At 47.2% G+C, this 27167-nt stretch overlaps 1 protein-coding gene across 14 annotated transcripts in view; it reads right to left on the bottom strand.

Moving 5' to 3' along the window:
* ppip5k1a (diphosphoinositol pentakisphosphate kinase 1a) overlaps positions 1-27167 on the bottom strand; it is a 184893-nt gene that overhangs the window by 131786 nt on the left and 25940 nt on the right. For 4 of the 14 annotated variants that reach the window (XM_069902473.1, XM_069902478.1, XM_069902480.1 and 1 more), the window contains exon 1: positions 15267-15468. The exons of 1 other annotated variant lie outside the window; for it this stretch is intronic. Coding sequence is in view for 1 of the 13 variants with exons in the window: in XM_069902472.1 (XP_069758573.1) it covers positions 15267-15287 (21 nt within the window). In the remaining 12 variants the exon portion in view is untranslated. Of the gene's footprint in view, positions 1-1357; positions 1569-15266; positions 15471-27167 lie in introns of those variants that run through there. 9 more of the 14 variants (XM_069902470.1, XM_069902467.1, XM_069902472.1 and 6 more) reach the window with 4 other exon arrangements.

Genomic DNA, 27167 nt, shown 5'->3' with positions numbered 1-27167 from the left:
CAGGGCCCTGAAACTTGTATTGAATTTAGCATGTTTAATTGTCCAGTGTTACCACACAGCAGATAGTGTCCATTCAACCCATCTGGTCCCTGTCAATTTGCAGCAGGGGAACTTTGATCTTCATCTAGTTCTTTTAAGTCTGTCCTGGGAACAGATAACAATGTGATACCCAAAGTGCAAAACCTTTCATTTTTACTTCAACTTGATGACCACAAAGAGGAATCCATTGGATCATGAAATTAGATAACAGAAATAAAATACAGTAATGGCTCCAGATATTAAAATCCAAATATTTTCCTAAATTGGAATGAGATGAGTTTGTCACATACATGTACAAATGCCCTGAAATTCTTGCTTGCTGTAGTTACACAGGTACCTAAAATACACTAACAATGAACATAAACTAAATTAAGGGGTAAATAAATGGAGAGTGTTCTTAGAGATGGTATATACAATTATTTGCAAAGACAGGTATTGATTAGGTGTAGTTAACACAGTTACTAAGAAGGTTGATGAGGGGAAGGCTATGAATGTTGTCTATATGGACTTTAATTAGACCTTTGCCAAGGTTCCGCATAAGAGTTAGTTAGGAAGGTTCAAGCATTCGGTATTAATGTTGAAGTAGTGAAATGAATTCAACAATGGTTGGATGGGAGATGCCAGAGAGTAGTGGTGGAAATTTGTTTGTACAATTTGGAGGCCAGTGACTAGTGGAGTGCCTCAGGGATTGGTAATTGGCCATTGTTGTTTGTCATACATATTAATAATCTAGACGATAGGGTGGCAAATTGGATTAATAAGTATGCACATGATGCAAAGATTAGTGGTGTTGTGGACAGTGAAAAAGATTATCAAAGCTTGCAATAGATATAGGACAGTTAGAAGAGAGGGCTGAAAGATGGAGTTTAATACTGATAAATGTGAGTTGCTACATTTTGGTAGGGCTAATCAGCAAAGCTCATACATGTTAAAAGATAGACAATTGAGGACTGAAGTAGAACAAAGGGATTTAGGAATTCTAGTACATAATTCCCTGAATGTTGAGTCACATATAGAAAGGGCGGTGAAGAAAGTATTTGGTATGTTAGCCTTCATAAATCAAAGTATTGAATACAGGAGTTGGGATGTCATGTTGAAGTTGTATAAGGAATTGGTGAGGCCAAATTTGGAATATTGTATGCAGTTTTGGTCACCAAATTATAGGAAGGATATAAACAGAATAGAGCGAGTTGGAAAGGGTTGTGGCTGTCATGTGACAACACTGCCCCCTAGTCAGAGGACATACCAGCTGCCAATCAAGATTTGGTTCCGCCCCACCCATTAGTGCACACCTTGCACTTAGCACCATGTAAATTACCTGGATTCTCCAGCCTGCCTGTACTTGGCCTTAGGCCATTGGCTGTTGTAACTGGATTAACCCTCCTGGCACTGAGCGACTGGTCTCTGCTAACGACCTGGGCTTGTCCCTCCAGCATTATAAAAGAGCCATGTGTTCTTTGTTCTCCCTCTTTGCCAGCTTGGGACCACCCTGCTTCACTCCAGGCCTCGAAATGTGGGTGCTGGAGAAACTGTTGGTAAGATATGCACTGTTAAAAGGGTTGGGAGCATTTAATTAGTGTCCCTTGTAGCCTAGAGCTGTGCCTGCATTGAGTCAAGGGTTGGTGGGGCATCATAGTTATTTTTCCTTGATCAGTGTGCGTATGTTTAGTTTGTTCCCACACTATTTTCCCAACACTTGTTATTAATTGTCTGCTATTTCTTTCCCACGGCTGCTCTATGGCGTGTGTGCACACGTGCACAGTGCATCACGCCCACATTTGTCTTCTGTAAATAAAATCTTTCCCGATCAAAATGTGTTTAGAGTCCTTGCCTTTGAGACCTACCAAACCTGTTTCTTCACTCACAGCAAGAGTGCAGAGGAGATTTACAAGAATATTACCTGGGTTTTCGGGTTTGAGTGGCAGGGAAAGGTTGAGAAGGCTGGAGCTTTATTCCCTGGAGTTTAAAAGATTGAGGGGTGATTTGATAGAGGTATTTAAAATTATGAGGGGGACAGATAGAGTCGAGGTGGACAGGCTTTTTCCATTGAAAGAGGGGAAAGATTCAAAGAAGAGAACATGGATTGAGATTGAAGAGGGAAAAGTTTAGGAGAAACATGAGGGGGAATTTCTCCACTCAGAGGGTGGTGGGAATGTGGAATGAGCTTCCGGCTGATGTGGTAGATGCGGGTTTGATTTTAATATTTGAGGAAAAGTTGGATAGATACATGGATGAGAGTGGTGTGGAGGGTTATGGGCCAGGTGCAGGTCAATGGGATGAGATGGGAGAAGGTGTTCGACCTGAACTAGAAGGGCTGGACTGACCTGTTTCTGCGCTGTAATTGTTATATGGTTATTAAAAAATACCAAAGATCGAACTGATGAGATTCTGCCATTCATGTTACAGGAATTTCCATCATCATATCCAAACCATACAATAATAAATCAAACAAGGGTGAAATTTCCAGCTGTGCATTAGAATGAATACAAATACTGGCTGCTTACGGTCAACAATATTGTAATGCTTTGTACCAGAAATCTTTTGTCAAATAATCCATGATTTCAGTCTTGTACAACATTGTCCCCAAGCTCTCAATTCCTGTCTAATTATGAAACCATAAATGTCTACAATATTGAATTTGTTTTAAAAAAATGACAGGTCAGAAAGATTGAAGTATTATTTATAAAATGACCTAGATATTTTAAAATGGTGCTTATTTTACTTACAGTAAAACCCCTGGTATATGGCATATAAGCAACTGGCAAAAAAAAAATCAAGGAAAATAATTTTTTTTTAATTAAAGTAATAGGTATAAAAAATACGCAAGTTTAAAATTGTAAAAGTAAATGTTCTCTGAAGTGATTCATCAATCTTTGGTGAAGATTAGAGCAAATATTCAGCCTTGGTCGGGCTTTGCTTGTAGCAGCTGTTTGAATAAAGTTGTGTGAAACAGCAATGGCGTCGCCCAGGATAAAGAGCTGGTTTTATATAATTTTTTTATTTTTCCCACTGTGAACCATATCAACCAAAATATATAAACATTTTGCATTAAAAATAAAGGTATTTTCTCCCTTTTTTTTCCCCCTCTCCCCTTCCCACCCCCCTCCAAAACCAATAAATATTCAACATATACAATACAATAAAACCATTAAACAATGTTATCACACAATGAAAAATAAACAAGAAAAATGTGTCATCTACTTTTACACACTGAATCGAGTCGTGTTGTCTTATCATTTTAGGGGGTGGAGGTCCGAGGCAAGCCCTCTCTGTTATGTTCCATGTATGGTTCCCAAATTTGTTCAAACAATGTGACTTTATTTTTTAAATTACGTTATTTTTTCTAATGGAATACATTTATTCATTTCCATGTACCATTGCTGTACTCTCAGGCTCTCTTCCATTTTCCAAGTTGACATTATACATTTTTTTGCTACTGCTAAGGCTATCATAATGAATCTTTTTTGTGCTTTATCCCATTTGAGGCCTAATTCCTTACTTCCTATGTTACTTAGAAGAAAGATCTCTGGATTTTTTGGGATGTGATTTTATTTAATACCTGATTTAGATCTTCCCAAAACTTTCTCACATGCCCAAATTGCATGTACTGTTGTTCCCATTTCCTTCATACAGCGAAAACATCTATCTGATAATGTTGGATGCCATTTTTTAAACTTTTAGGGTGTGATATATAACCTGTGTAATCAATTATACCATATCGTGCATAACCTTGTGTTTATTATATTCTTCATAGTTCCAGGGCATAACTTTTCCCATGTTTCATTTTTTATCTTTATGTTTAAATCCTTTTCCCATTTTTGTTTGGGTTTATAGCTTATTTCATCATTTTCCTTATCTTGCAGCTTGATGTACATATTTGTCATAATTCTTTTAATTATCTTTGTGTCTGTAATCACATATTCAAAGCTGCTTCCTTCAGGTAATCTCAGTCTGTTTCCCAGTTTATCCTTTAAATAAGCTTTTAATTGATGATCTGCAAACATTGTACCATGAGTTATTCCATATTTGTACTTCAACTATTCAAATGTTAATAAATTATTTCCCAAAAAACAATTTTCTATTCTTTTGATTCCTTTCCTCTCCCATTCTCTAAAGGAAAGGTTGTCTATTGTAAAAGGGATTAGCGGATTTTGCGTCAATAGTAATTTTGGTATTTGGTCATTCATTTTTTTCCTTTCAAAATGGATCTTCTTCCATATATTAAGTCAATGATGCAATACTGGTGAGCTTTTATATTGTACCAGCTGTTCATCCCACTTATAAAGTATATGTTCCGGTACCTTCTCCCCTATTTTATCTAGTCCAGTCTGGTTTTTCCCTTGTCTGGTAAAAATCTGATAAATACCTTAAGGATGACGCCGCTCACCGTTGAGGCGACTCTCTCAAAGTGTCTCCTTATCCCTGCTTAGTAAGAGTCGTCTCGGTCAGAGGCTTTATCTGTAAACTTGGAGGGGGGGTTAATTATCTATAATCATCTTTTGGGCAGATCCATGGAGGAGGAGGAACCTGCAATGTTTTCAAAGAATGTAACTGAAAATAAAGTAAAATGTTTTGTTTATATATTCATGCAAGTGAAATGTGTTCAGTGGAAGTACAATATGGTAATTTTGCCTTTTAAACTGATTTTTTTTTAAAGCAGGTGTAACAGTTAGGTATTCTAAGAGCAAATCTTAAACAACTGGAGAATGCATTTCTACTACACCTATTACCATAGGTGCCGGTTTCTCCCTGACATGTTCCTGTATTTTTGTCCACACTATGCTGTTCAGGCTTGTTAACAGAATACACCTCCACTTCAAGCAACAACAAGTTAAGAAAAAGTGTATATCATGGCTATTGTGATTTATGGGGTGAAAAATAAAAAATTTAAAAAAAAAAAAAAAAAAAAAAAAAAAAAAAAAAAAAAAAAAAGCAACAACAAGTTAAATGTCACCAAATTTTCTTCATTCATGTTACACACAATATGGGTTATCCAATTAAACATATTTCAGCTCATGAACTGTCTGAGGACAGTGCTAAAGTAAGGTACATAAAGAAACTATACACAAAATCTTAAGGATGAAATCAGACCTCCCAAAGAAAGGCAGATCACACCACCAGGATATCAATGGTTGTAGAGACATTGAACTTTTGAAGTGCAGTTACTGCTGGCATTCAGGTAACCCCAATATCAATGAGTGTTCCCACAATGAGCTTCCACAATGATAACCGATCAGATGATGAGTTTTACTGATGTTGGTTGCAAAAGGAATTCTTGAAATCCAGTATTTGGGAGAGCATGTGGACTCCTTCAGTGAAGCACAGGAAGTGTTTAAATGGAAGAAGAGGTCTGCTAGCAATGACACGGTTCTAAGATTACATGATTCTTTCCCTCCTTCAATACTGGCTCCAAAAATATCCAAGTATTATAAACAATTCTGGATAATTTCATCATTAACCTTCTCTCTATTTTACTTCTCAACTTTGATGACATCCTCTGCAATGGATTTTGTCCTTTCGCTACAATTCTCGCTTGCATGACCCTGTGGGGCACAACCAACTCTTAAGCCTACAGCAAACTCTCTCACAGCATCATCAGATATGGTCATTGCTGCAAATCCCGACTCTGCAAGTTGCAGCTGAGGCCAAGAGGAGGAAGTCTGCACCAACCTTCAGCAATTCCACTCTTAATTCCAATGGGAAACAGGCTGATTCTCTTTTGCAATTTCACTGGCAAGGCTGGAAAGGCAAGAACTTGGGAAATGTGCAGATGATGGGACAGTAGGGAAAGTTAACTCAAACCGATTCCCCTTCATGACAAAAATGCTTTTTATAACCAGCCAAAAGACAAATAAAATTGCTGCATGAGTAACATACGAAAGTCTGCAGAAACTGTGACTGAAGTAAAAACACATTATGCTGGAGAAATTCAGCAGGTCCAACTGTGTACTTTATAAAATAAAGATAAAGGTTCATAACCAAAGTTTTGGGTTTGAGCCCTGTCAAGGTACGAGCAAAATATCAACAGAAATTTTGTTCGGGTGCCTGCCAACATTTTGCTTCTACCTTTATTAATTAGTTTATTCATTTATTATTAATAATTAATTAATTAATAATTATTAATAAATTATTAATTTATTCATTAAGGACTCAAACCTGAAACATTGATTAAGAAATAAAGAATACACTGTGTTTCTACTAAAATTGCTACATGGTCCTAATCTAGACCCTGATACTATTGTCCAAATGAGTGATCACAAGAGTGTCTGCATCAGCCTCGCACCAACAACTGCCTAATCTGTTTCACCACCTCTTGGCTTCAAAACAGCAACTGAAACAACGTCAGAGAGAAATAAAAATCATCATTGAGGAGCTCAACAAAAATCCACAAAGGATGTTCCTTTCTGTCAATCTTTCATGGCCAACTTGGCAACTCTTACCCACTGAGTATCCATAACACTTGTTTCGCTCTCCAGCAGAAAACAATGAAACTAGTTGCATGAGGTGTGGAGTGGAAAGTGCACTGATCAGCTGCATCACAGTCTGGTACGGGGACACCAATAACCCTGAGCGTAAAGCCTTGCAAAACATAGCGGACACAACCCAGGACGTCACAGGCAAAACTTTCCCCACCATCGAGAACATCTACGGGGAACGCTGCCGTCGGAGAGTAGCAGCAATCATCAAGGATCCACACCACCCAGCACTCGCTCTGTTCTCGCTGCTACCATCAGGAAAGAGGTATCGGTACCACAAGACTCGCATCACCAAGTTCAGGAACAGCTGCTCCCCCTCCACCATCAGACTCCTCAACAACAAACTCAATCAAGGACTCATACAAGAACTCTTATTTTTGCACTTTATTGATTTTTCTCTCTCTCTCTCTCTATTGCACAGTTTGTTCACATTTCTTTATTTGTTGACATTTGTACACTGTGTACAGTTTTTTTTTTGCACTACCAATAAGTGGTAATTTCGCATCTCCCACAGGAAAAAGAACCTCAAGGGCTGTATGTGATGTCAAGTATGTACTCTAACAATAAATCTGAGAACAACCAATAAATCCAGGAATAAATAAACCATAAAGATGTTCTCTGACAGAACACTGTGGCTGAAAGACCATCCAATCAGAAAAAGGGACAGGATACTCATCACACAAATCCAACAGTATAAAACGTAGGAAGCGGGAACAAGATATACGTGGACAGGTTTTTTTTAAAAACCAAAAAGACAAACTGCTGGAGGAACTCCAGGTGAAGTAGCACCCATGGGTGGAAAGGAATGGTCGATGTTTGGGTCAAGACCCTGAATCAGGACAGAATGTGGATAGGGATAATAGCTACTATAAAGAGCAGAGAAAGAGGGGCCAATTGGTGATGGGCAGACTGAGGGTTGAAAGATGACGGACAGATGTCAGGTAAGGAAGGAAGATGAAGGAGGAGTCAGCTGCTGGATTTGGAAAAACAAAGGTTCCCAGTGCTGGAAACTGATCAGAAAGGAAGGTGATAAAACACAAGAACAAAAGAAATAAGAGCAGGAGTCAGCCATCCAGCCCATTGAGCCTGCTCCACCATTCATGGCTGAACTGATGATGGGCTCATCTCCACCGACCTGCCTTTTCCCCCACATCCCTTAATTCCCCAACTATGTAAAAATTTATCCAAACTTGTCTTAAATATATTTACTGAAGTCACCTCCAATGTTTCAATGGGAAGCAAATTCCACAGATTCACCACCCTCTGGGAAAAGTAATTCCATCTGATATCTGTCCTAAATCTACTGCTCTGAATCTTGAGGCTATGTCCCCTAGTTCTGGTCTTTTACCATTAGGTCAGAGGCAAAAGGCAGACAGAAACAGATGGGGAGGGGATCCAGTGATTGAAATGTGTGGGTAATAAGTAGATGAAAGTGGGGGAACCTGGGGGTGGGGCTAGTGATGATGTGTATGGGAAAGGGGACAAAATGGGAGGATTGTAGGTGGATCAGGTGAAGGTTACCTGAAATTGGAAAATGTAATGTTCACACCTTTAAGTTGTGTAATACCCAGGCAGAATGAGGTGTTATTCCTGTAGTTTGTATTGGATATCATCCTGACAATGGAGAAAGCTGAGGATGGGAATGTGAAGGGGAGTTGTAATGGCATCCAACTAGGAGCTCAGAATGGCCATTGTGGACAGCGCAGATGCTCTGTAAATCATCTGCCTAGTCTGCGTGGAGTTTCGTCAGTGCAGAGAAGGACAAATTGGAAGCAGAGAATGCAGTGGACAAAGTTGCAGGAGGTACACATGAATCTTAGCCTCACCTTGAAGAGCTGTTTGGTGCCTTGGTGACGAGGGAGGTACAAGGACAAGTGAGGCACTTCTTGCCATTACAGGCTAAGGTACGAGGCAACGGGTGTGCTGGCGAGGCAACAGGCGAGCCACAAAGGCAGCAGTCCCTGTGGATGTCAGGAAGGGATGGGAAGGAAATGTGGCTGGTGGTGGGATCCTGTACAAATAGCAGAAACAGCTATATTTGGAACTAACATTCTCTGCCTAAAGAGAAAATAACTGATAGAATCTCAACCATATAAACAAACTGCATTTTGTCTAAATCAAACTTTGTCAACTAGTTAAATTAGTATTTTGCTTGCAATTCTATGCAACTTCATTTAGACAACCTAGGTCTATGCTAAGATGGTCACAATCCAGTGAGTACAGCTTTGTTTTCAATTGACAAACTGAAGTTCGGTGATTCTCACTTCCTGTTTATGTTGGCAAAGTGAAAGATTTAAACTCAGCTTAAACAAAACCAAATGCCATTAAACTCTGCCACCCCCTCATCACCACTGTGGCAGCTACAAAACCGAATGCTGCTTGAAGGAAAATGGTCAAGAAAAAGGACAAGATCAAACGAAGAGGCACGTTTGCTGCATTTGCCACAACACTGAGCAAACAGGAACGCGACAGTGCCCAGTCAGTGCCATGCACCTACAGGACCCTTCACGCTGCAGGGCAAGGGGGGGCTCCTCGCCACAGGGGGAAGACTGAGCAGCACCATTCAAAAGGGAGGGTTTAACAAGTGGGGGGGGGCACGCTCCTCGCCACAGGGGGAAGACTGAGCTGCACCATTCAGAAGGGAGGCTTTAAAAAATGTATTATGTCAACCTGGAAATTGGAAGATAATTTGAGAATACAACAATGGTATGTAGAAATGAATAAATGTATTCCATTAGAAAAAATAACATAATTTAAGAAATAATATTGAAATATTTGAACAAATATGGGAGCCATACATGAAACACAATAGAGAAAACCTACCGGGGACATCTACCACCTAAAATGACAGAAGGAGAAGGAAATGAAAAGAATTGACTCAGTGGAATTTCTTGTTTATTTTTATTGAATGACAACATTGTTTGACTGGTTTAATGTGTCTTAGATTTTGTACTTTAAATGAATGGGGGGGAGGTAGGGAGGGTGGGATGGGAGGAGGGGGGGGGAGAAAATGACACTGTATATATTTGAAAAGGAAAATGTATGCATCTTGGTCAGTGTGGTTTATGGTGTGAAAAATAAAAAAATTTAAAAAAAAGAAAAATTGTTCTCAACGTACACATGTAAACAAATAAACAAATAAAGGCTTTAACAAGGGGGGGCTTCTCGCCACAGTGGGAACACTGAGCTGCACCATTCAGAAGGGAGGCTTTAACAAGGGGGGGGGGGCTTCTCGCCACAGGTGGAAGACTGTGGGCACCATTCAGAAGGGAGGCTTTAACAAGGAGGGGGGGGCCTTCTCTCGCCACAGGGGGAAGACTGAGCTGCACCATTCAGAAGGGAGGCTTTAACAAGGGGGGGGGGCTTATCGCCAGGGGGAAGACTGAGCTGCAACATTCAGAAGAGAGGCTTTAACAAGGGGGGGGCTTCTCGCCACAGGTGGAAGACTGTGGGCACCATTCAGAAGGGAGGCTTTAACAAGGGGGGGGGGGCTTCTCACCACAGGTGGAAGACTGTGGGCACCATTCAGAAGGGAGGCTTTAACAAGGAGGGGGGGGCTTCTCTCGCCACAGGGGGAAGACTGAGCTGCACCATTCAGAAGGGAGGCTTTAACAAGGGGGGGGGGCCTTCTCTCACCACAGGGGGAAGACTGAGCTGCACCATTCAGAAGGGAGGCTTTAACAAGGGGGGGGGCTTCTCGCCACAGGTGGAAGACTGTGGGCACCATTCAGAAGGGAGGCTTTAACAAGGGGGGGGGTCCTCGCCACAGGTGGAAGACTGTGGGCACCATTCAGAAGGGAGGCTTTAACAGGGGGGGGGGGTCCTCGCCACAGGTGGAAGACTGTGGGCACCATTCAGAAGGGAGGCTTTAACAAGGGGGGGGCTTCTCGCCACAGGTGGAAGACTGTGGGCACCATTCAGAAGGGAGGCTTTAACAAGGGGGGGGCTTCTCGCCACAGGTGGAAGACTGTGGGCACCATTCAGAAGGGAGGCTTTAACAAGGGGGGGGGGTCCTCGCCACAGGTGGAAGACTGTGGGCACCATTCAGAAGGGAGGCTTTAACAGGGGGGGGTCCTCGCCACAGGTGGAAGACTGTGGGCACCATTCAGAAGGGAGGCTTTAACAAGGAGGGGGGGCCTTCTCTCGCCACAGGGGGAAGACTGAGCTGCACCATTCAGAAGGGAGGCTTTAACAAGGGGGGGGGGCTTCTCACCACAGGTGGAAGACTGTGGGCACCATTCAGAAGGGAGGCTTTAACAAGGAGGGGGGGGTCCTCGCCACAGGTGGAAGACTGTGGGCACCATTCAGAAGGGAGGCTTTAACAAGGAGGGGGGGGTCCTCGCCACAGGTGGAAGACTGTGGGCACCATTCAGAAGGGAGGCTTTAACAAGTGGGGGGGGGTCCTCGCCACAGGTGGAAGACTGTGGGCACCATTCAGAAGGGAGGCTTTAACAAGTGGGGGGGGGTCCTCGCCACAGGTGGAAGACTGTGGGCACCATTCAGAAGGGAGGCTTTAACAGGGGGGGGGTCCTCGCCACAGGTGGAAGACTGTGGGCACCATTCAGAAGGGAGGCTTTAACAGGGGGGGGTCCTCGCCACAGGTGGAAGACTGTGGGCACCATTCAGAAGGGAGGCTTTAACAGGGGGGGGGTCCTCGCCACAGGTGGAAGACTGTGGGCACCATTCAGAAGGGAGGCTTTAACAAGGAGGGGGGGCCTTCTCTCGCCACAGGGGGAAGACTGAGCTGCACCATTCAGAAGGGAGGCTTTAACAAGGGGGGGGGGGGCTTCTCACCACAGGTGGAAGACTGTGGGCACCATTCAGAAGGGAGGCTTTAACAAGGAGGGGGGGGTCCTCGCCACAGGTGGAAGACTGTGGGCACCATTCAGAAGGGAGGCTTTAACAAGGAGGGGGGGGTCCTCGCCACAGGTGGAAGACTGTGGGCACCATTCAGAAGGGAGGCTTTAACAAGTGGGGGGGGGGGTCCTCGCCACAGGTGGAAGACTGTGGGCACCATTCAGAAGGGAGGCTTTAACAAGGGGGGGGCTTCTCGCCACAGGTGGAAGACTGTGGGCACCATTCAGAAGGGAGGCTTTAACAAGGAGGGGGGGGTCCTCGCCACAGGTGGAAGACTGTGGGCACCATTCAGAAGGGAGGCTTTAACAAGGAGGGGGGGGTCCTCGCCACAGGTGGAAGACTGTGGGCACCATTCAGAAGGGAGGCTTTAACAGGGGGGGGGGGGTCCTCGCCACAGGTGGAAGACTGTGGGCACCATTCAGAAGGGAGGCTTTAACAAGGGGGGTGGCTTCTCGCCACAGGTGGAAGACTGTGGGCACCATTCAGAAGGGAGGCTTTAACAAGGGGGGGGGGCTTCTCGCCACAGGTGGAAGACTGTGGGCACCATTCAGAAGGGAGGCTTTAACAAGGGGGGGGGGCTTCTCGCCACAGGTGGAAGACTGTGGGCACCATTCAGAAGGGAGGCTTTAACAAGGGGGGGGGGGTCCTCGCCACAGGTGGAAGACTGTGGGCACCATTCAGAAGGGAGGCTTTAACAAGGGGGGGGGCTTCTCGCCACAGGTGGAAGACTGTGGGCACCATTCAGAAGGGAGGCTTTAACAAGGCGGGGGCTTCTCGCCACAGGTGGAAGACTGTGGGCACCATTCAGAAGGGAGGCTTTAACAAGGGGGGGGGGTCCTCGCCACAGGTGGAAGACTGTGGGCACCATTCAGAAGGGAGGCTTTAACAAGGGGGGGGGCTTCTCGCCACAGGTGGAAGACTGTGGGCACCATTCAGAAGGGAGGCTTTAACAAGGGGGGGGGGTCCTCGCCACAGGTGGAAGACTGTGGGCACCATTCAGAAGGGAGGCTTTAACAGGGGGGGGGGTCCTCGCCACAGGTGGAAGACTGTGGGCACCATTCAGAAGGGAGGCTTTAACAAGTGGGGGGGGGGTCCTCGCCACAGCTGGAAGACTGTGGGCACCATTCAGAAGGGAGGCTTTAACAAGTGGGGGGGGGTCCTCGCCACAGGTGGAAGACTGTGGGCACCACTCAGAAGGGAGGCTTTAACAAGTGGGGGGGGGGTCCTCGCCACAGGTGGAAGACTGTGGGCACCATTCAGAAGGGAGGCTTTAACAAGTGGGGGGGGGGTCCTCGCCACAGGTGGAAGACTGTGGGCACCATTCAGAAGGGAGGCTTTAACAAGTGGGGGGGGGTCCTCGCCACAGGTGGAAGACTGTGGGCACCATTCAGAAGGGAGGCTTTAACAAGTGGGGGGGGGTCCTCGCCACAGGTGGAAGACTGTGGGCACCATTAAGAAGGGAGGCTTTAACAAGTGGGGGGGGGTCCTCGCCACAGGTGGAAGACTGTGGGCACCATTCAGAAGGGAGGCTTTAACAAGTGGGGGGGGGTCCTCGCCACAGGTGGAAGACTGTGGGCACCATTCAGAAGGGAGGCTTTAACAAGTGGGGGGGGGTCCTCGCCACAGGTGGAAGACTGTGGGCACCATTCAGAAGGGAGGCTTTAACAAGTGGGGGGGGGTCCTCGCCACAGGTGGAAGACTGTGGGCACCATTCAGAAGGGAGGCTTTAACAAGGGGGGGGCTTCTCGCCACAGGTGGAAGACTGTGGGCACCATTCAGAAGGGAGGCTTTAACAAGTGGGGGGGGGTCCTCGCCACAGGTGGAAGACTGTGGGCACCATTCAGAAGGGAGGCTTTAACAAGTGGGGGGGGGTCCTCGCCACAGGTGGAAGACTGTGGGCACCATTCAGAAGGGAGGCTTTAACAAGGGGGGGGCTTCTCGCCACAGGTGGAAGACTGTGGGCACCATTCAGAAGGGAGGCTTTAACAAGGGGGGGGGCTTCTCGCCACAGGTGGAAGACTGTGGGCACCATTCAGAAGGGAGGCTTTAACAAGGGGGGGGCTTCTCGCCACAGGTGGAAGACTGTGGGCACCATTCAGAAGGGAGGCTTTAACAAGTGGGGGGGGGTCCTCGCCACAGGTGGAAGACTGTGGGCACCATTCAGAAGGGAGGCTTTAACAAGTGGGGGGGGGTCCTCGCCACAGGTGGAAGACTGTGGGCACCATTCAGAAGGGAGGCTTTAACAAGTGGGGGGGGGTCCTCGCCACAGGTGGAAGACTGTGGGCACCATTCAGAAGGGAGGCTTTAACAAGTGGGGGGGGTCCTCGCCACAGGTGGAAGACTGTGGGCACCATTCAGAAGGGAGGCTTTAACAAGTGGGGGGGGGTCCTCGCCACAGGTGGAAGACTGTGGGCACCATTCAGAAGGGAGGCTTTAACAAGTGGGGGGGGGTCCTCGCCACAGGTGGAAGACTGTGGGCACCATTCAGAAGGGAGGCTTTAACAAGGGGGGGGCTTCTCGCCACAGGTGGAAGACTGTGGGCACCATTCAGAAGGGAGGCTTTAACAAGTGGGGGGGGGTCCTCGCCACAGGTGGAAGACTGTGGGCACCATTCAGAAGGGAGGCTTTAACAAGTGGGGGGGGGTCCTCGCCACAGGTGGAAGACTGTGGGCACCATTCAGAAGGGAGGCTTTAACAAGGGGGGGGGGTCCTCGCCACAGGTGGAAGACTGTGGGCACCATTCAGAAGGGAGGCTTTAACAAGGGGGGGGCTTCTCGCCACAGGTGGAAGACTGTGGGCACCATTCAGAAGGGAGGCTTTAACAAGTGGGGGGGGGTCCTCGCCACAGGTGGAAGACTGTGGGCACCATTCAGAAGGGAGGCTTTAACAAGTGGGGGGGGGTCCTCGCCACAGGTGGAAGACTGTGGGCACCATTCAGAAGGGAGGCTTTAACAAGTGGGGGGGGTCCTCGCCACAGGTGGAAGACTGTGGGCACCATTCAGAAGGGAGGCTTTAACAAGTGGGGGGGGGTCCTCGCCACAGGTGGAAGACTGTGGGCACCATTCAGAAGGGAGGCTTTAACAAGTGGGGGGGGGTCCTCGCCACAGGTGGAAGACTGTGGGCACCATTCAGAAGGGAGGCTTTAACAAGTGGGGGGGGGTCCTCGCCACAGGTGGAAGACTGTGGGCACCATTCAGAAGGGAGGCTTTAACAAGGGGGGGGCTTCTCGCCACAGGTGGAAGACTGTGGGCACCATTCAGAAGGGAGGCTTTAACAAGTGGGGGGGGGTCCTCGCCACAGGTGGAAGACTGTGGGCACCATTCAGAAGGGAGGCTTTAACAAGTGGGGGGGGGTCCTCGCCACAGGTGGAAGACTGTGGGCACCATTCAGAAGGGAGGCTTTAACAAGGGGGGGGGGTCCTCGCCACAGGTGGAAGACTGTGGGCACCATTCAGAAGGGAGGCTTTAACAAGGGGGGGGCTTCTCGCCACAGGTGGAAGACTGTGGGCACCATTCAGAAGGGAGGCTTTAACAAGTGGGGGGGGGTCCTCGCCACAGGTGGAAGACTGTGGGCACCATTCAGAAGGGAGGCTTTAACAAGTGGGGGGGGGTCCTCGCCACAGGTGGAAGACTGTGGGCACCATTCAGAAGGGAGGCTTTAACAAGCCAACAAGAGGGTGGGTTGAGGGGTTTAAACTCCCTCTGTCACCGCAACCAGCGCAGCCCAGTTCCCATTCCTTGGTATCCATGCACCCCCCCCCCCACCCCGAGATCTATCTGGAATTTAAGGCACAAAGATTAGTGAGCCCACCTTTTATTGCAAGGAGTCATCTTCATTCCCCGCCCGCCCGCCCGCCCGCCCGCTGGAAATGGGCGCATGAGACGAAGCACTCACTTGCCGGCCGCAATGAGTCATGTCTGAGTGGAGTGGCCGTCACTGTCTGCAGCCTCCATGTCTTCCCGCGGCGTCTAGGCCCCGGTTAGCAACGTCCCGGCCCAGCCGACCTGAAACCGGAAGTCGCCCGTCCAGTGATTGACAGCCGAACTTCGCCGCAGCCGGAAGCCAGCCCGGAGGCGGGGTTTCCATTGGCAGTTGGCCAATCGGAGTGGCACCACCTGTCGCGCGGAGTTGTGGTGGGGGGGTGGGGGGGGGAACAGCGCCAGCTGGGTGCTTAGTGGCGTGGAGTCATAATTGCAACCAGCCAGCCTGCCCAGTCTTTGTCCCAGTCATGCCAAAGGGCCAGTAACCAATCAAACTGGTATATTGGGTTAAGGGCTTCAAGTTCCTGGGTGTTAACATCTCTTGAGGATTTGTCCTGGAGCCTCCACACCGATGCAATCACAAAGAAGGCTCGCCAGCTGCTGAACCGCACAGGTCCTTTCTGCCCACAGGTCCATGCCCCCCAATTACACCCCATTGACCGACAACCCTGGGGCATTTTTGAACGGAGGAAACCAGAGCACCCAGAGGAAACACAGGGAAAGTCTGGAATTCGAACCCCCATCCCTGGTGCTGTAACAGCATTGCGCTAACTGTCCCGCCCAATTTGAGGAGATTTGGTATGTCACCCAGGACCCTTGCAAATTTCTACAGGTGTACCATGGAGAGCATGCTGACCGGTTGCATCACTGTCTGATATGGAGGTGCCAACGCACAAAACTGGAAAAGGCGACACAGAGTTCTGAACTCAGCGATCACCATCATGGACATCAGTCTCCACCACCGAGGACATCTACAAGAGGCATTGCCTTTAGAAACCAGCCTCTGTCCTCAAAGACCCCCACCACCCAGGCCATGCCCTCGCCACTTCTCCCATCGGGGAAAAGGTCCAGGAGGCAGCAGCACAAGGATAGCTTCTTCCCCACTGCCATCAGATTTCTGACCAGACATGATACACAGACTCCATCTCACTTCTTCTTTATTCCTCTATTTTTAAATTTAATTTTATAGCAATATTTGCACTGTAACATGGCTGCAAAGCAATGAATGTTGTGACATATGCATGACAATCAATTCTGTTTCTAAATTCTGGACACCCACCAGAGAATTAGCCAGAGCATCAACGGTTACGGGGAGAAGGCTAGGCAGTGGGGCTGAGTGGGAAAATGGATCAGTTCAATGGGCTGAATGGTCTTTTTCTACTCCTCATGTCTTATGGTGGTATGATGGTTTTATGAATACTGATGCTGGGATTCAGAGCATCAAACAATCTGCTGGAGAACCTCAGCAGGACATGCAGCACCAATGTTTCAGGTCTGTGCTCTTCATCAGGAATTACTTGCCATACTTGCTGAGTATCTCCAGCATGTTCGTGTGTTGCCTTTCGGACAGGAACTATTCATCCACAATCCACAGATGGTGCTCGACTGCTGAGTTCCTCCTACTTGTATTTTTAAACTTGGTAAATACTCAGAATCCAGTCTCCACATTAAACCTCGAGTCTAAGCAGGCAAGGGTCAGAGCTCCAGCCAAACCCCGAGTCCTGCTCTGGAAATGTCTCCGAAAGTGAAACACGAAGATCTGCCGACACCTTGATTGAAGTAAAAACACCACGCTTGAGAAACTCAGCAGGTCAAGCAGGGTCCTTTATGTAGCAAAGATAAAGATACAGAACCCACGTTTCAGGCTTGAGCCCTTCATCGAGGTCTGAGCAAAATGTAGACAGGTGCCCAAACAAAATGGTAGGGGAGGGGGTAGAGGAAGGAGCACAGACCCACAGGCAGGAGGTAATAGGTGGAGAAGACACAGCAGCAAACTTTGTGGGGGGATGTGGCTCTGTGAATGGAGAAGGAAGGGGGAATTGAGCTGAAGGAAAGAGACAGAGGGATGGGGAAGAGAGGGAGAATGGGGAGTAGGCCAGCAGAAACTGGAGAAGTCGAGGTTAATGCCATCCAGTTGGAGAGCACCCAGACTTCGGTGTTGCTCTTCCATTTTATGGGTGGCCTTGGTTTGACGGTTTGAGGCCATGGACAGACTTATTAGCAGTGAGACATTCTCTCAATGTTTTTGAAAAGGTTGCCTTTCTGTCATTATTTAGATCTTCCCGATCCCATCAAACTATCGTATTAATTTTCATAAGTAATCAATCCTGATTTGTGTGCAAGCTTAGCACCAGTTTGAAATAGGCCTCGGCAGTTCTCCCTTGTCTCCTGACCAATATTTATCCCTCCAGCAAAAACAAGATATCTGAGTATCTGGCTGAGTTCAATTTGTTGTGTCTGAGAGTTTGCTATGAGCAAATTGACTGCATTGATTTCTCTCTTACAACAGTGATAATACTTCAAGTTTTACTTAATTAACTATGAGGCACTCTGGCAGATGTTGAATGTGATGCCAGGTGATACGAAGGTCCAGCACTCTTTTGCTGCCGGGGCCATGGGATAGAACAGTCAACAGAATCACTCGCTCTCCTACGTCCTCAAGCCAGCCTGAGTTGCTTCACTTCACCTTTCCAATAATGTTGGCCTTATCAACTCAAACAGTGAGTCACAGTGAAGAATGGTCAGTGACTTTACCGATGAAATTCTTTGAAATAGCAGAGAAATCCACGATTACTTCAGAAATAAGTTTGTTCCAGGGTACACAGGGCAACAAAGATTTTGCTTTCTGAACACTGTTGGGCGTATTTTATGGACTACGGACTGCTGATCACAAAAATCACCTTATAACTTTCCTACTGCGTACCATTTTATAGATAATAACCTATTTTTTGTGATTTCCTATCTATTTCAGTCATACAAAACCATGTAATTGAAAATTCGCACTTGGAATTCCCCGTTGATCTTGTTGCAGTCAGTGATGAACATGATGAAAGGAACTGGAATCCATCAATGCCGGCCGACTATTGTTGGACACTGACACGAGAGGCATCAGATGCTGAGTACAAACGAAAATCAGAAGCAAAGCATTTTTAGGTCAATTAATCTAACGCAACATGTCAGCGTCACGATCCGATTAAACTTTCTAAATTCAATAAAAGTTAATTTAATGTTTCTCCAACTTCCTACATGATACGGCAAATCTGAAATTATCTTGGTGTTCAGCTTGAAGTTGTCAATCACAATCCCCAATTTTATTTCAGGAGGCAAAGCTTTTGAAAAAAATTGTTGTCCTGTGTAATTATACATATGGAGCGCCTCAGATGCCCCCCCAAGTTCCTCAACATGGTTATCCAACTGCACGAAAACCAACAAGGTCGGGTCAGATACAGCAATGAGCTCTCCGAACCCTTCTCCATTGACAACGGCATGAAGCAAGGCTGCGTTCTCGCACCAACCCTCTTTACTATCTTCTTCAGCATGATGCTGAAACAAGACATGAAAGATCTCAACAATGAAGACGCTGTTTACATCCAGTACTACACGGATGGCAGTCTCTTCAATCTGAGGCGCCTGAAAGCTCACACCAAGACACAAGAGCAACTTGTCCGTGAACTACTCTTCGCAGACGATGTCGCTTTAGTTGCCCATTCAGAGCCAGCTCTCCAGCACATGACGTCCTGTTTTGCGGAAACTGCCAAAATGTTTGGCCTGGATGTCAGCCTGAAGAAAACTGAGGTCTTCCATCAGCCAGCTCCCCACCATGACCACCAGCCCCACCCCCCACATCTCCATCGGGCACACTGAACTCAAAACAGTCAACCAGTTTACCTACCTCGGCTGCACCATTTCATCTGATGCAAGGATCGACAAAGAGATAGACAACAGACTCGCCAAGGCAAATAGCGCCTTTGGAAGACTACACAAAAGAGTCTGGAAAAACAACCACCTGAAGAAACACACAAAGATCAGCGTGTACAGAGCCGTTGTCATACCCACGCTCCTGTTTGGCTCCAAATCATGGGTCCTCTACCGGCATCACCTAAGGCTCCTAGATCACTTCCATCAGCGCTGTCTCCGCTCCATCCTCAACATTCATTGGAATGACTTCATCACCAACATCGAAGTACTCGAGCTGGCAGAGTCCGCAAGCATCGAGTCCACGCTGCTGAAGACCCAATTGCGCTGGGTGGGTCACGTCTCTAGAATGGAGGACCATCGCCTTCCCAAGATCGTGTTCTATGGCGAGCTCTCCACTGGCCACCGAGACATAGGTGCCCCAAAGAAGAGGTACAAGGACTGCTTAAAGAAATCTCTTGGTGCCTACCACATTGACCATCGCCAGTGGGCTGATCTCGCCTCCAACCGTGCATCTTGGCGCCTCACAGTTCGGCGGGCAGCAACCTCCTTTGAAGAAGACCGCAGAGCCCACCTCACTGACAAAAGACAAAGGAGGAGAAACCCAACCCCAACCAACCAATTTTCCCTTGCAACCATTGCAACCGTGCCTGCCTGTCCCGCATCGGACTTGTCAGTCACCAACGAGCCTGCAGCAGACGTAGACATACCCCTCCTTAAATCTTCGTCTGCAAAGCCAAGCCAAAGAAAGATGGAGATCCTGTTGTATTTATAGAACACTCATGGTGTAAGTATGACACAGAATTTCTCATTAGCAATAATATCCTGTGACAATAAATAGTTCACGTTGTTGCAAGGAACCATGAAATAGAAGGGCTAGGTTGATTCAATCTGAATCTGGATAATTTAGTTACAAGGGTAACTAAATTATCCAGTGTTGTATAAAATCAACAGGCAAGAAAATAAATTATATTTTAAATCTTATTATTTTCTCAGTGGAGATTGACTATTTGATCCACTGGACAATCAAACCTCTGAAAAATCTTCCAAAAAGAAGACTGCATTTCCAGAGTGGCTTTCACTATTTACAAAATCTACAAGAGCTTCAAGTCAATTACGGTTAATTACGGTTGTAACTGATATACGATCAATTACACAAAGACGGAAGTAATCAAAGCTGAAGGCTTTTATTCACAAGAGATGGACGGCTTCCCTGGGTTGGTCCTCATACTGGCCCGGACTTGAACTGAGGGCAGGCTTGCAGCATGAGAGGGGAGGAATCACGAGCTGGCCACTGAGAGCAGGGTCAACCAGGAAAGGTCAAGTAATTTACATATGACAAATATGTACAATAGTGATTTCACCCAGTAACAAAGGAAATGTGAAGTCCAGTTTGTGTTCAGCAAGTTCCACAGAAAAGCATAAGGAAATGATATCTCTTTAAATGGTGATGACTCTGAGATGAAGAAGACACTGAGGACAACTGTCCTACACTTGAAACTAGTTCCAATCAATTCACTTCAATTCCTTTTACCTTTACCTCTTTTGTCACGGTGCCATGATTGTTTCCGGCGATTTCAATCACGCTAACTTGAAATCAGTCTTTCCACGTTTTCAACAGCATGTGAACTTTGCCACCAGAGGAGAGAATGCCCTGGATCAGGTGCCACAATGTCCCCGGTGCGTACATGGCTGCACCTCACCCCCACCTTAGTTACTCAGATCACATATCTCTCCTGCTAACCCCAGCGTACAGACTGCTGGCCAAGCAAACTAGGTCAGTTCACAGGGAGATCAGGACGTGGCTGAGGAGACCATAGAAAAGCTGCAAGCCTGCCTTGAGACCATGGACTGGAACTGTTTCAGGGAGGCGGCCACCTACAACAGTTAGAGGAGTACATGAGCTCAGTGACTGGCTACTTCAACAAGTGCATTGAGGATGTCACTGAGATCAAATGCTCGACAACCAAGACTAACCACAAAGAGGTTGTGATGCTGCCTTCAGGACAGGATGTAGAATGGCACTAAGATCAGTCAGGCCAAAACTCTCTCGTGCAATCTGGAAGGCAAAGCAAGGGTATGCACAGAAGATCCACAGACAGCTATGCGACACTGGCGACATGAGGCGCATGTAGCAAGGGATCAAGACTATAACGTATCACAAGTCAACCTTGCGAATTAAGGTCAATGACACCTCCCTTCCGGACAGACTGAACACCTTCTATGCATGGTTTGATGAGAACAGGATAATGCCGCAGAAAGCTCCAGGTCCCCCTGATGAACTGCCCCCCCTCCCACATAGCCGTGGCCGAGGTGAGGAGAATGTGATAGTACAGATCTATCACCAATGTACATAGTGTATATAGTTACTGTATCTAGACTGTGCTTACAGCGATTGGCTGAGAGCTAAGCCACACCTATTGTTTGGGCCTTAAAGGGTTGTGTCCCTAGCCAGGTCGGATCATTCCGGACTGGTCGGCCACCTGTGAAGAGCTCCGGTCTTTTGCTAATAAAAGCCTTGGTTTGGATCAACAAGTCTTTGGTTCTTTCGACGAGCTCTACAATTTTATTAGCAAAAGGAATTTTTTTTGAAAGGGATGGAGCGTTTAACTCGGCCAGAAAAACTTGATATCGACCCACAGTCAGCTACAGCCTTCAAAGCCTTTAAGTTCTGGCTGCTGAACTTTGAAAACTTCCTGAGATTCATTCAGGTAGAGGAGGATAACCAGCGTCTAACAGCATTGCTGTCTATGGTGTCCTTGAGAGTCTACGAGAACATCCAGGATGAGACCACTTACACCGCAGCCATAAAGGTACTGAAAGGACTGTATGATCAACCGGTGAACAGAGTTCATGCCCGGCTCATGCTTGCGTCGAGGAAACAACAGCCCGGTGAGTCCAGCAGGGCATATTTACAAGTATTAAAGGCATTGGGCAAGGACTGTAACTGTGTGGACAAAACTGCTGCCGAGATCACTAGCGACCTCGTCCGGGATGCCTATGTGGCTGGGCTCCGATCGAACGAAGTGAGGCTGCGTTTGCTCGAACAAGGGGTAGAAAAACTAGAGGACGTGGCCCGGATTGCAATCACAATGGAGGATGCAGCCTTAAAATCCACCGAGCTCTCTAGGGACTGGACCCCTCGTTCTGATGTGAGTAGAGTGCCCTTCTACCCTACCCCTGACGGCCTGTCGGCTGCTGCTACCCTGCCCCGTGCGAACCCGAAATGTTATTTCTGCGGGAGGAACAAGCACAGCAGATCCCAGTGCCCAGCAAGAAAAGCCAGGTGCCAGAAGTGCCTTAAAAACGGCCACTTTGCTGCAGTCTGTAGGTCTAAAATGGCCGCCAGCAAACACAGTGCCTCGTGTGAAGCCCAATCGCCGCTATCCCATTCAAACACTTCTTCCGTCCGGATAACTCCCACGTCATCAAAGCCACCCGCCCCTTCGAGCGTCTTAGCGTAGACTTTAAGGGACCCCTACCGTCGACCAACCGTAATACCTACATCCTTACGGCCATCGACGAATACTCCCGCTTCCCATTCGCTGTGGCCTGCCCAGACACCACTGCCACCTCAGTGATACAGGCCCTTCACAGTATTTTCACCATCTTCGGGTACCCCAATTCCATCCACAGTGATAGGGGGTCCTCATTCATGAGTTCAGAGCTGCAACAGTACCTTCTGGAGTGTGGCATTGCTTCAAGCAGGACCACGAGCTATAACCCACGCGGTAATGGCCAGGTCGAGAGGGAGAATGCCACCATATGGAGAGCGGTTACACTGGCTCTCCGGTCTAAAGGTCTCCCCACCTCTCACTGGCAGGAGGTTCTCACTAGTGCCTTACACTCCATCCGCTCCCTCCTATGTACTGCAACAAATGCCACCCCCCACGAAAGGATGTTCCTTTTCCCGAGGAAATCCGAATCGGGAACCACTGTACCGGCATGGCTCACCGTCCCTGGCCCCGTCCTTTTGCGACGCCACGTCCGGCACTCAAAGAATGACCCCTTGGTCGACCGAGTGACTCTACTCCACGCGAACCCACATTACGCATACGTGGAGTTCCCAGACGGGCGGGAGGACACTGTTTCGGTGCGGGACCTAGCTCAGGACGCGGTAGACCCAGCAAACCCCCCAACTCCTTATGCTCCAGGCCCCGTGCCGCAACAGAAGGACCAACAGCACCCCAATGACTCGGGCCACCCTGCCGACAAAACGACTGGGGAATTGAGCGACGGAGCAGTCGCACCCGATGAGCCCGCTGGTGACACCACTCCAGCGACCCCAATCCCGGCACCACGGCGGTCACGCCGGATGGTCAGACCCCCTGACCGCTACAGTCCTTGACCTACCCCTTTTCATTCTCTCCCTCGTTTTTGTTTTTTTTTTTTTCCCCGGGTCAATTCTCCAAGAAGGGGTGAATGTGATAGTACAGATCTATCACCAATGTACATAGTGTATATAGTTACTGTATCTAGACTGTGCTTACAGCGATTGGCTGAGAGCTAAGCCACACCTATTGTTTGGGCCTTAAAGGGTTGTGTCCCTAGCCAGGTCGGATCATTCCGGACTGGTCGGCCACCTGTGAAGAGCTCCGGTCTTTTGCTAATAAAAGCCTTGGTTTGGATCAACAAGTCTTTGGTTCTTTCGACGAGCTCTACAGAGAACCCTATCCAAGGTGAACCCACACAAGGCGGAGGGACCAGGCAACATACCTGGTCGGGTACTGAAGGACAGCCGACCAATTGATGGAGGTCTTCACGGAGGTCTTCAACACCTCACTGCCGCAGTCTATTGTTCCCACAGGGTTCAAGACAGCCACCATCATCCCAGAATCCAAAAGGATGACAATAACAGGCCTCAATGACTACCTGTGCCACTATTATGAAGTGCTTCAAGCATTTGGTGATGGAACGCATCAAAGCTTAACTCCCGGAGATGCTAGATCCATTTCAATTTGCCTATAGAAGAAACCGTTCCACAGATGATGCTATAGCCTCATCCCTTCACTCTGTCCTGGCCCACCTGGAGAATGACACCTCATACACCAGGCTGTTGTTCATTGACTAGCTCGGCATTTAATGCGATCATACCCCTGAGGCTGGTGGAGAAGCTGGGAATTAACAGCCTCTCTGTAACTACCAGTAGATCTTGGAGTTCCTAATGGAAAGACCACAGTCTATCCGGGTCAGTAGCAGAACATCAAGTACTGTCAGACTGAGCACTGGTATATCTCAGGGCTGTGTGCTCAATCAGCTCCTGTTCACGATACTGACCAATGACTGGATTTCCAGATCCAGCTCTAACAGTGTCATCAAGTTTACAGATGACACGACAGTCGTCGGCCTCATCAGCAACAACGACAAGTCGCCCTGCAGAGAAGAGGCGGGAAAATCTCGTGAAATGGTGCGAGAGTAACACCCTGAATTTCAACATGGACAAGATGAAGGACATGATCATGGACTATAGGAGGATCAGGAACGACCACCCTCCACTCCACATCAACAACTCTGTGGTAGAGAGAGTGGAGAGCACCAAGTTCCTTGGAGTTCACTTAACTATTGACCTATTGTGGACACTCAACATCTCCTCATTTGTCAGGAAGGCGCAACAGCGACTGCACTTCCTGAGAAGACTGAAGCGGGAAAGGCTACCGGCCACCATCATGTCAACCTTCCACAGGAGCTCTATTGAGAGCATTCTGGCCAGCTGCATCCCAGTGCGGGACGGGGCTACTGCAGGGAAATGGATCAGAGGTCAATCCACAGGACCATTAGAGTGGCAGAGAGGATCACTGGGGTCTCTCCTCCTCCCCCACCCCACCCTCCACTGGGATCGTTGTCTGAAGAGGGCGAGCAAAATCATGGAGGACCCCCTTCCACCTTGCACACAGCATCTTTCAGCTGCTCCCGTCGGGGAAGAGATCCAGGAGGATCAGAGCCAGCACCACCAGGCTGAGGAACAGCTTCTTCCCACGGGCAGTGAGAATGCTGGACGACCAAAGGAACTGCTCATGCTAACCATTTGTACAAAAGAATATCTATTTATTTATTTTTATAGATATAATACTTGCCCTGCATATGTATTGTTTGTCTGTATGTGTGTTCTGTCTGGTTGTGTGTCTGCCTGTTTTTCACCGAGGACCAGGGAACACTGTTTCGTCAGGTTGTACTTGTGCAATCAGATGACAATAAACTTGACTTGATGTTTCTCTTCTCCTGGAACTCGGTACAACTCTTTCCCACCCTGATCTCTCAGAATCCCTCTAACTGATAGCTCACATGTCACATCCAACAAACTTAAATCTCTAAATCTCCACTCATCTCTCTAACAAATCATTTCAAGCTACACTTTCCTTGTGTAAAAAAAAGTGTACGTTTAAGCAGTACTTTTCTTCACCACAAGGAGTCCCAAAGTACCTTATGGCAAATAAAATTAATCGTAAGAGTTGTAAGGTAGAAACTACATGCTGTACAACTCCATGACATGAAGTGACGTTGATTCTCTCTCCCCCTACTCACCCCCTGAGTAATATTTTTCCAGATTTCCAGATATTTTGTAAGGAGCTTGAGATACAATATGTCACCAAGACTCTCGAAAAAGTCAACATGTTCCATGGAGAGCATTTTGGCCGGTTGCATCACTGTCTGGTACGGAGGTACCAATACTCAGAACAAGAAAAAACTCCAGAGGGTTGTTAACTCAGCCTGCAACATCACAGGCACCAGACCACTCCATCGAGGACCTCTACAAGAGGCGGTGTCTTAAAACAACATTCTCTATCCTCAAAGACCCCCACCACCCAGGCCATGGCCTCTTCACTCTGCTACCATCAGGAAAAGGGTACAGGAACCTGAAGACAAGCACCCAGCAGCACAAGGACAACTTCTTCCCTTCTGCCTTCAGATTCCTGAATGAAGAACAAACCACAGATACTGCCTCACTTTGACTCTTTCTTGCATTATTTTGATTTATTGTTGTAAGGTGGTTTATATAAATGTTTGCTCTGTGACGCTGCCGCAAAATCAATTTTGTGACATGTTCACAACAGTAAATTCTGATTGAGATTTCCAATATTTTCTCCTTTTTAATCTTAAGAAAATTTCCAAGTTTTGGCGTGAGGGATCAGATAAATCCGTGGCTTCCAAGTTTCAGGTTGATCATGAAACAGTTCCAAAGGTCAGCAAGTTAGGACTGTGCAAATAAACTGCAACACACCTTGTCCAGGTATAATAGCAACTGTTTAAACTTGGACAAAAAGAATTTGTTAAACAGAAGTAAAGCTTACGTCGCCCACAGAGAACTGGAAACAGGAGAGAAAATACAAAGGAGTTGCTAAAAATTCAATGAGCAGAGTGAAAAGAGGACAGGAAATAGCCTGGCAGGCAAGATTAAAGAACATCCCAAGGCATTTTGCAAATAATTTATGAACAAGACAGTAAGCAGGAAAAGATAAGGGGCCTTGGAGAGCAAAGTGACAATATGTGCAAGAGGTTGAAGGGCAGAGTTGAATACCTCCCAACCACATTCATGATGGTAAGGTGCTACATTGAACAGACACTTAACCAGACAAAAAAGATAGGATACAGTCCTAATGCCGGGGAATGGGAATTATTGTAGATGGGTAAAAATCAGTGGACCAAAGTGCTTATTTCTGTTGCAACATTTGTGGCATTATTGTTATTAATGTTCTTTTATAATTTATTCAGATGCCCGACGAGGTTAGTGAATTGCTTCCACTGGCAGGAGACATTAATGAAAGACCCATTGGGAGGAGGGCGGCAGCCACAATCTGAGTCTCATCATGGACACAGCAAAAGAGATGCTTGAGGACTTCAGGAGGAACGAGGCTGATCATTCTCCATTACACATCAATGGCTCCACCGTGTACATATCCTGGACACACACCTCCTCCTTGTTAGTTAACAAGGCACAGCAGTGGCGACACTTCCTAAGGAGGTTTAGAAGGGTAAGATTGCTGGCTCCCATCTTGACCACGTTTCACAGAAGCACAACTGAAAGTGTCCAGTCTTGCTTCATGAAAGCTTGTGTGGTATGGTAACTGCAAAGCCCCGATCTGGAATTCAATACAGTGGATTATCAAACGGCTGAGAAGAT

The sequence above is a fragment of the Narcine bancroftii genome, chromosome 11 (assembly GCF_036971445.1).
Source record: "Narcine bancroftii isolate sNarBan1 chromosome 11, sNarBan1.hap1, whole genome shotgun sequence".
Classification (NCBI taxonomy): Eukaryota; Metazoa; Chordata; class Chondrichthyes; order Torpediniformes; family Narcinidae; genus Narcine; species Narcine bancroftii.
The sequence above is the reverse complement of the archived record's forward strand: the minus strand, read 5'-3'. Positions and strand labels throughout refer to the sequence as shown.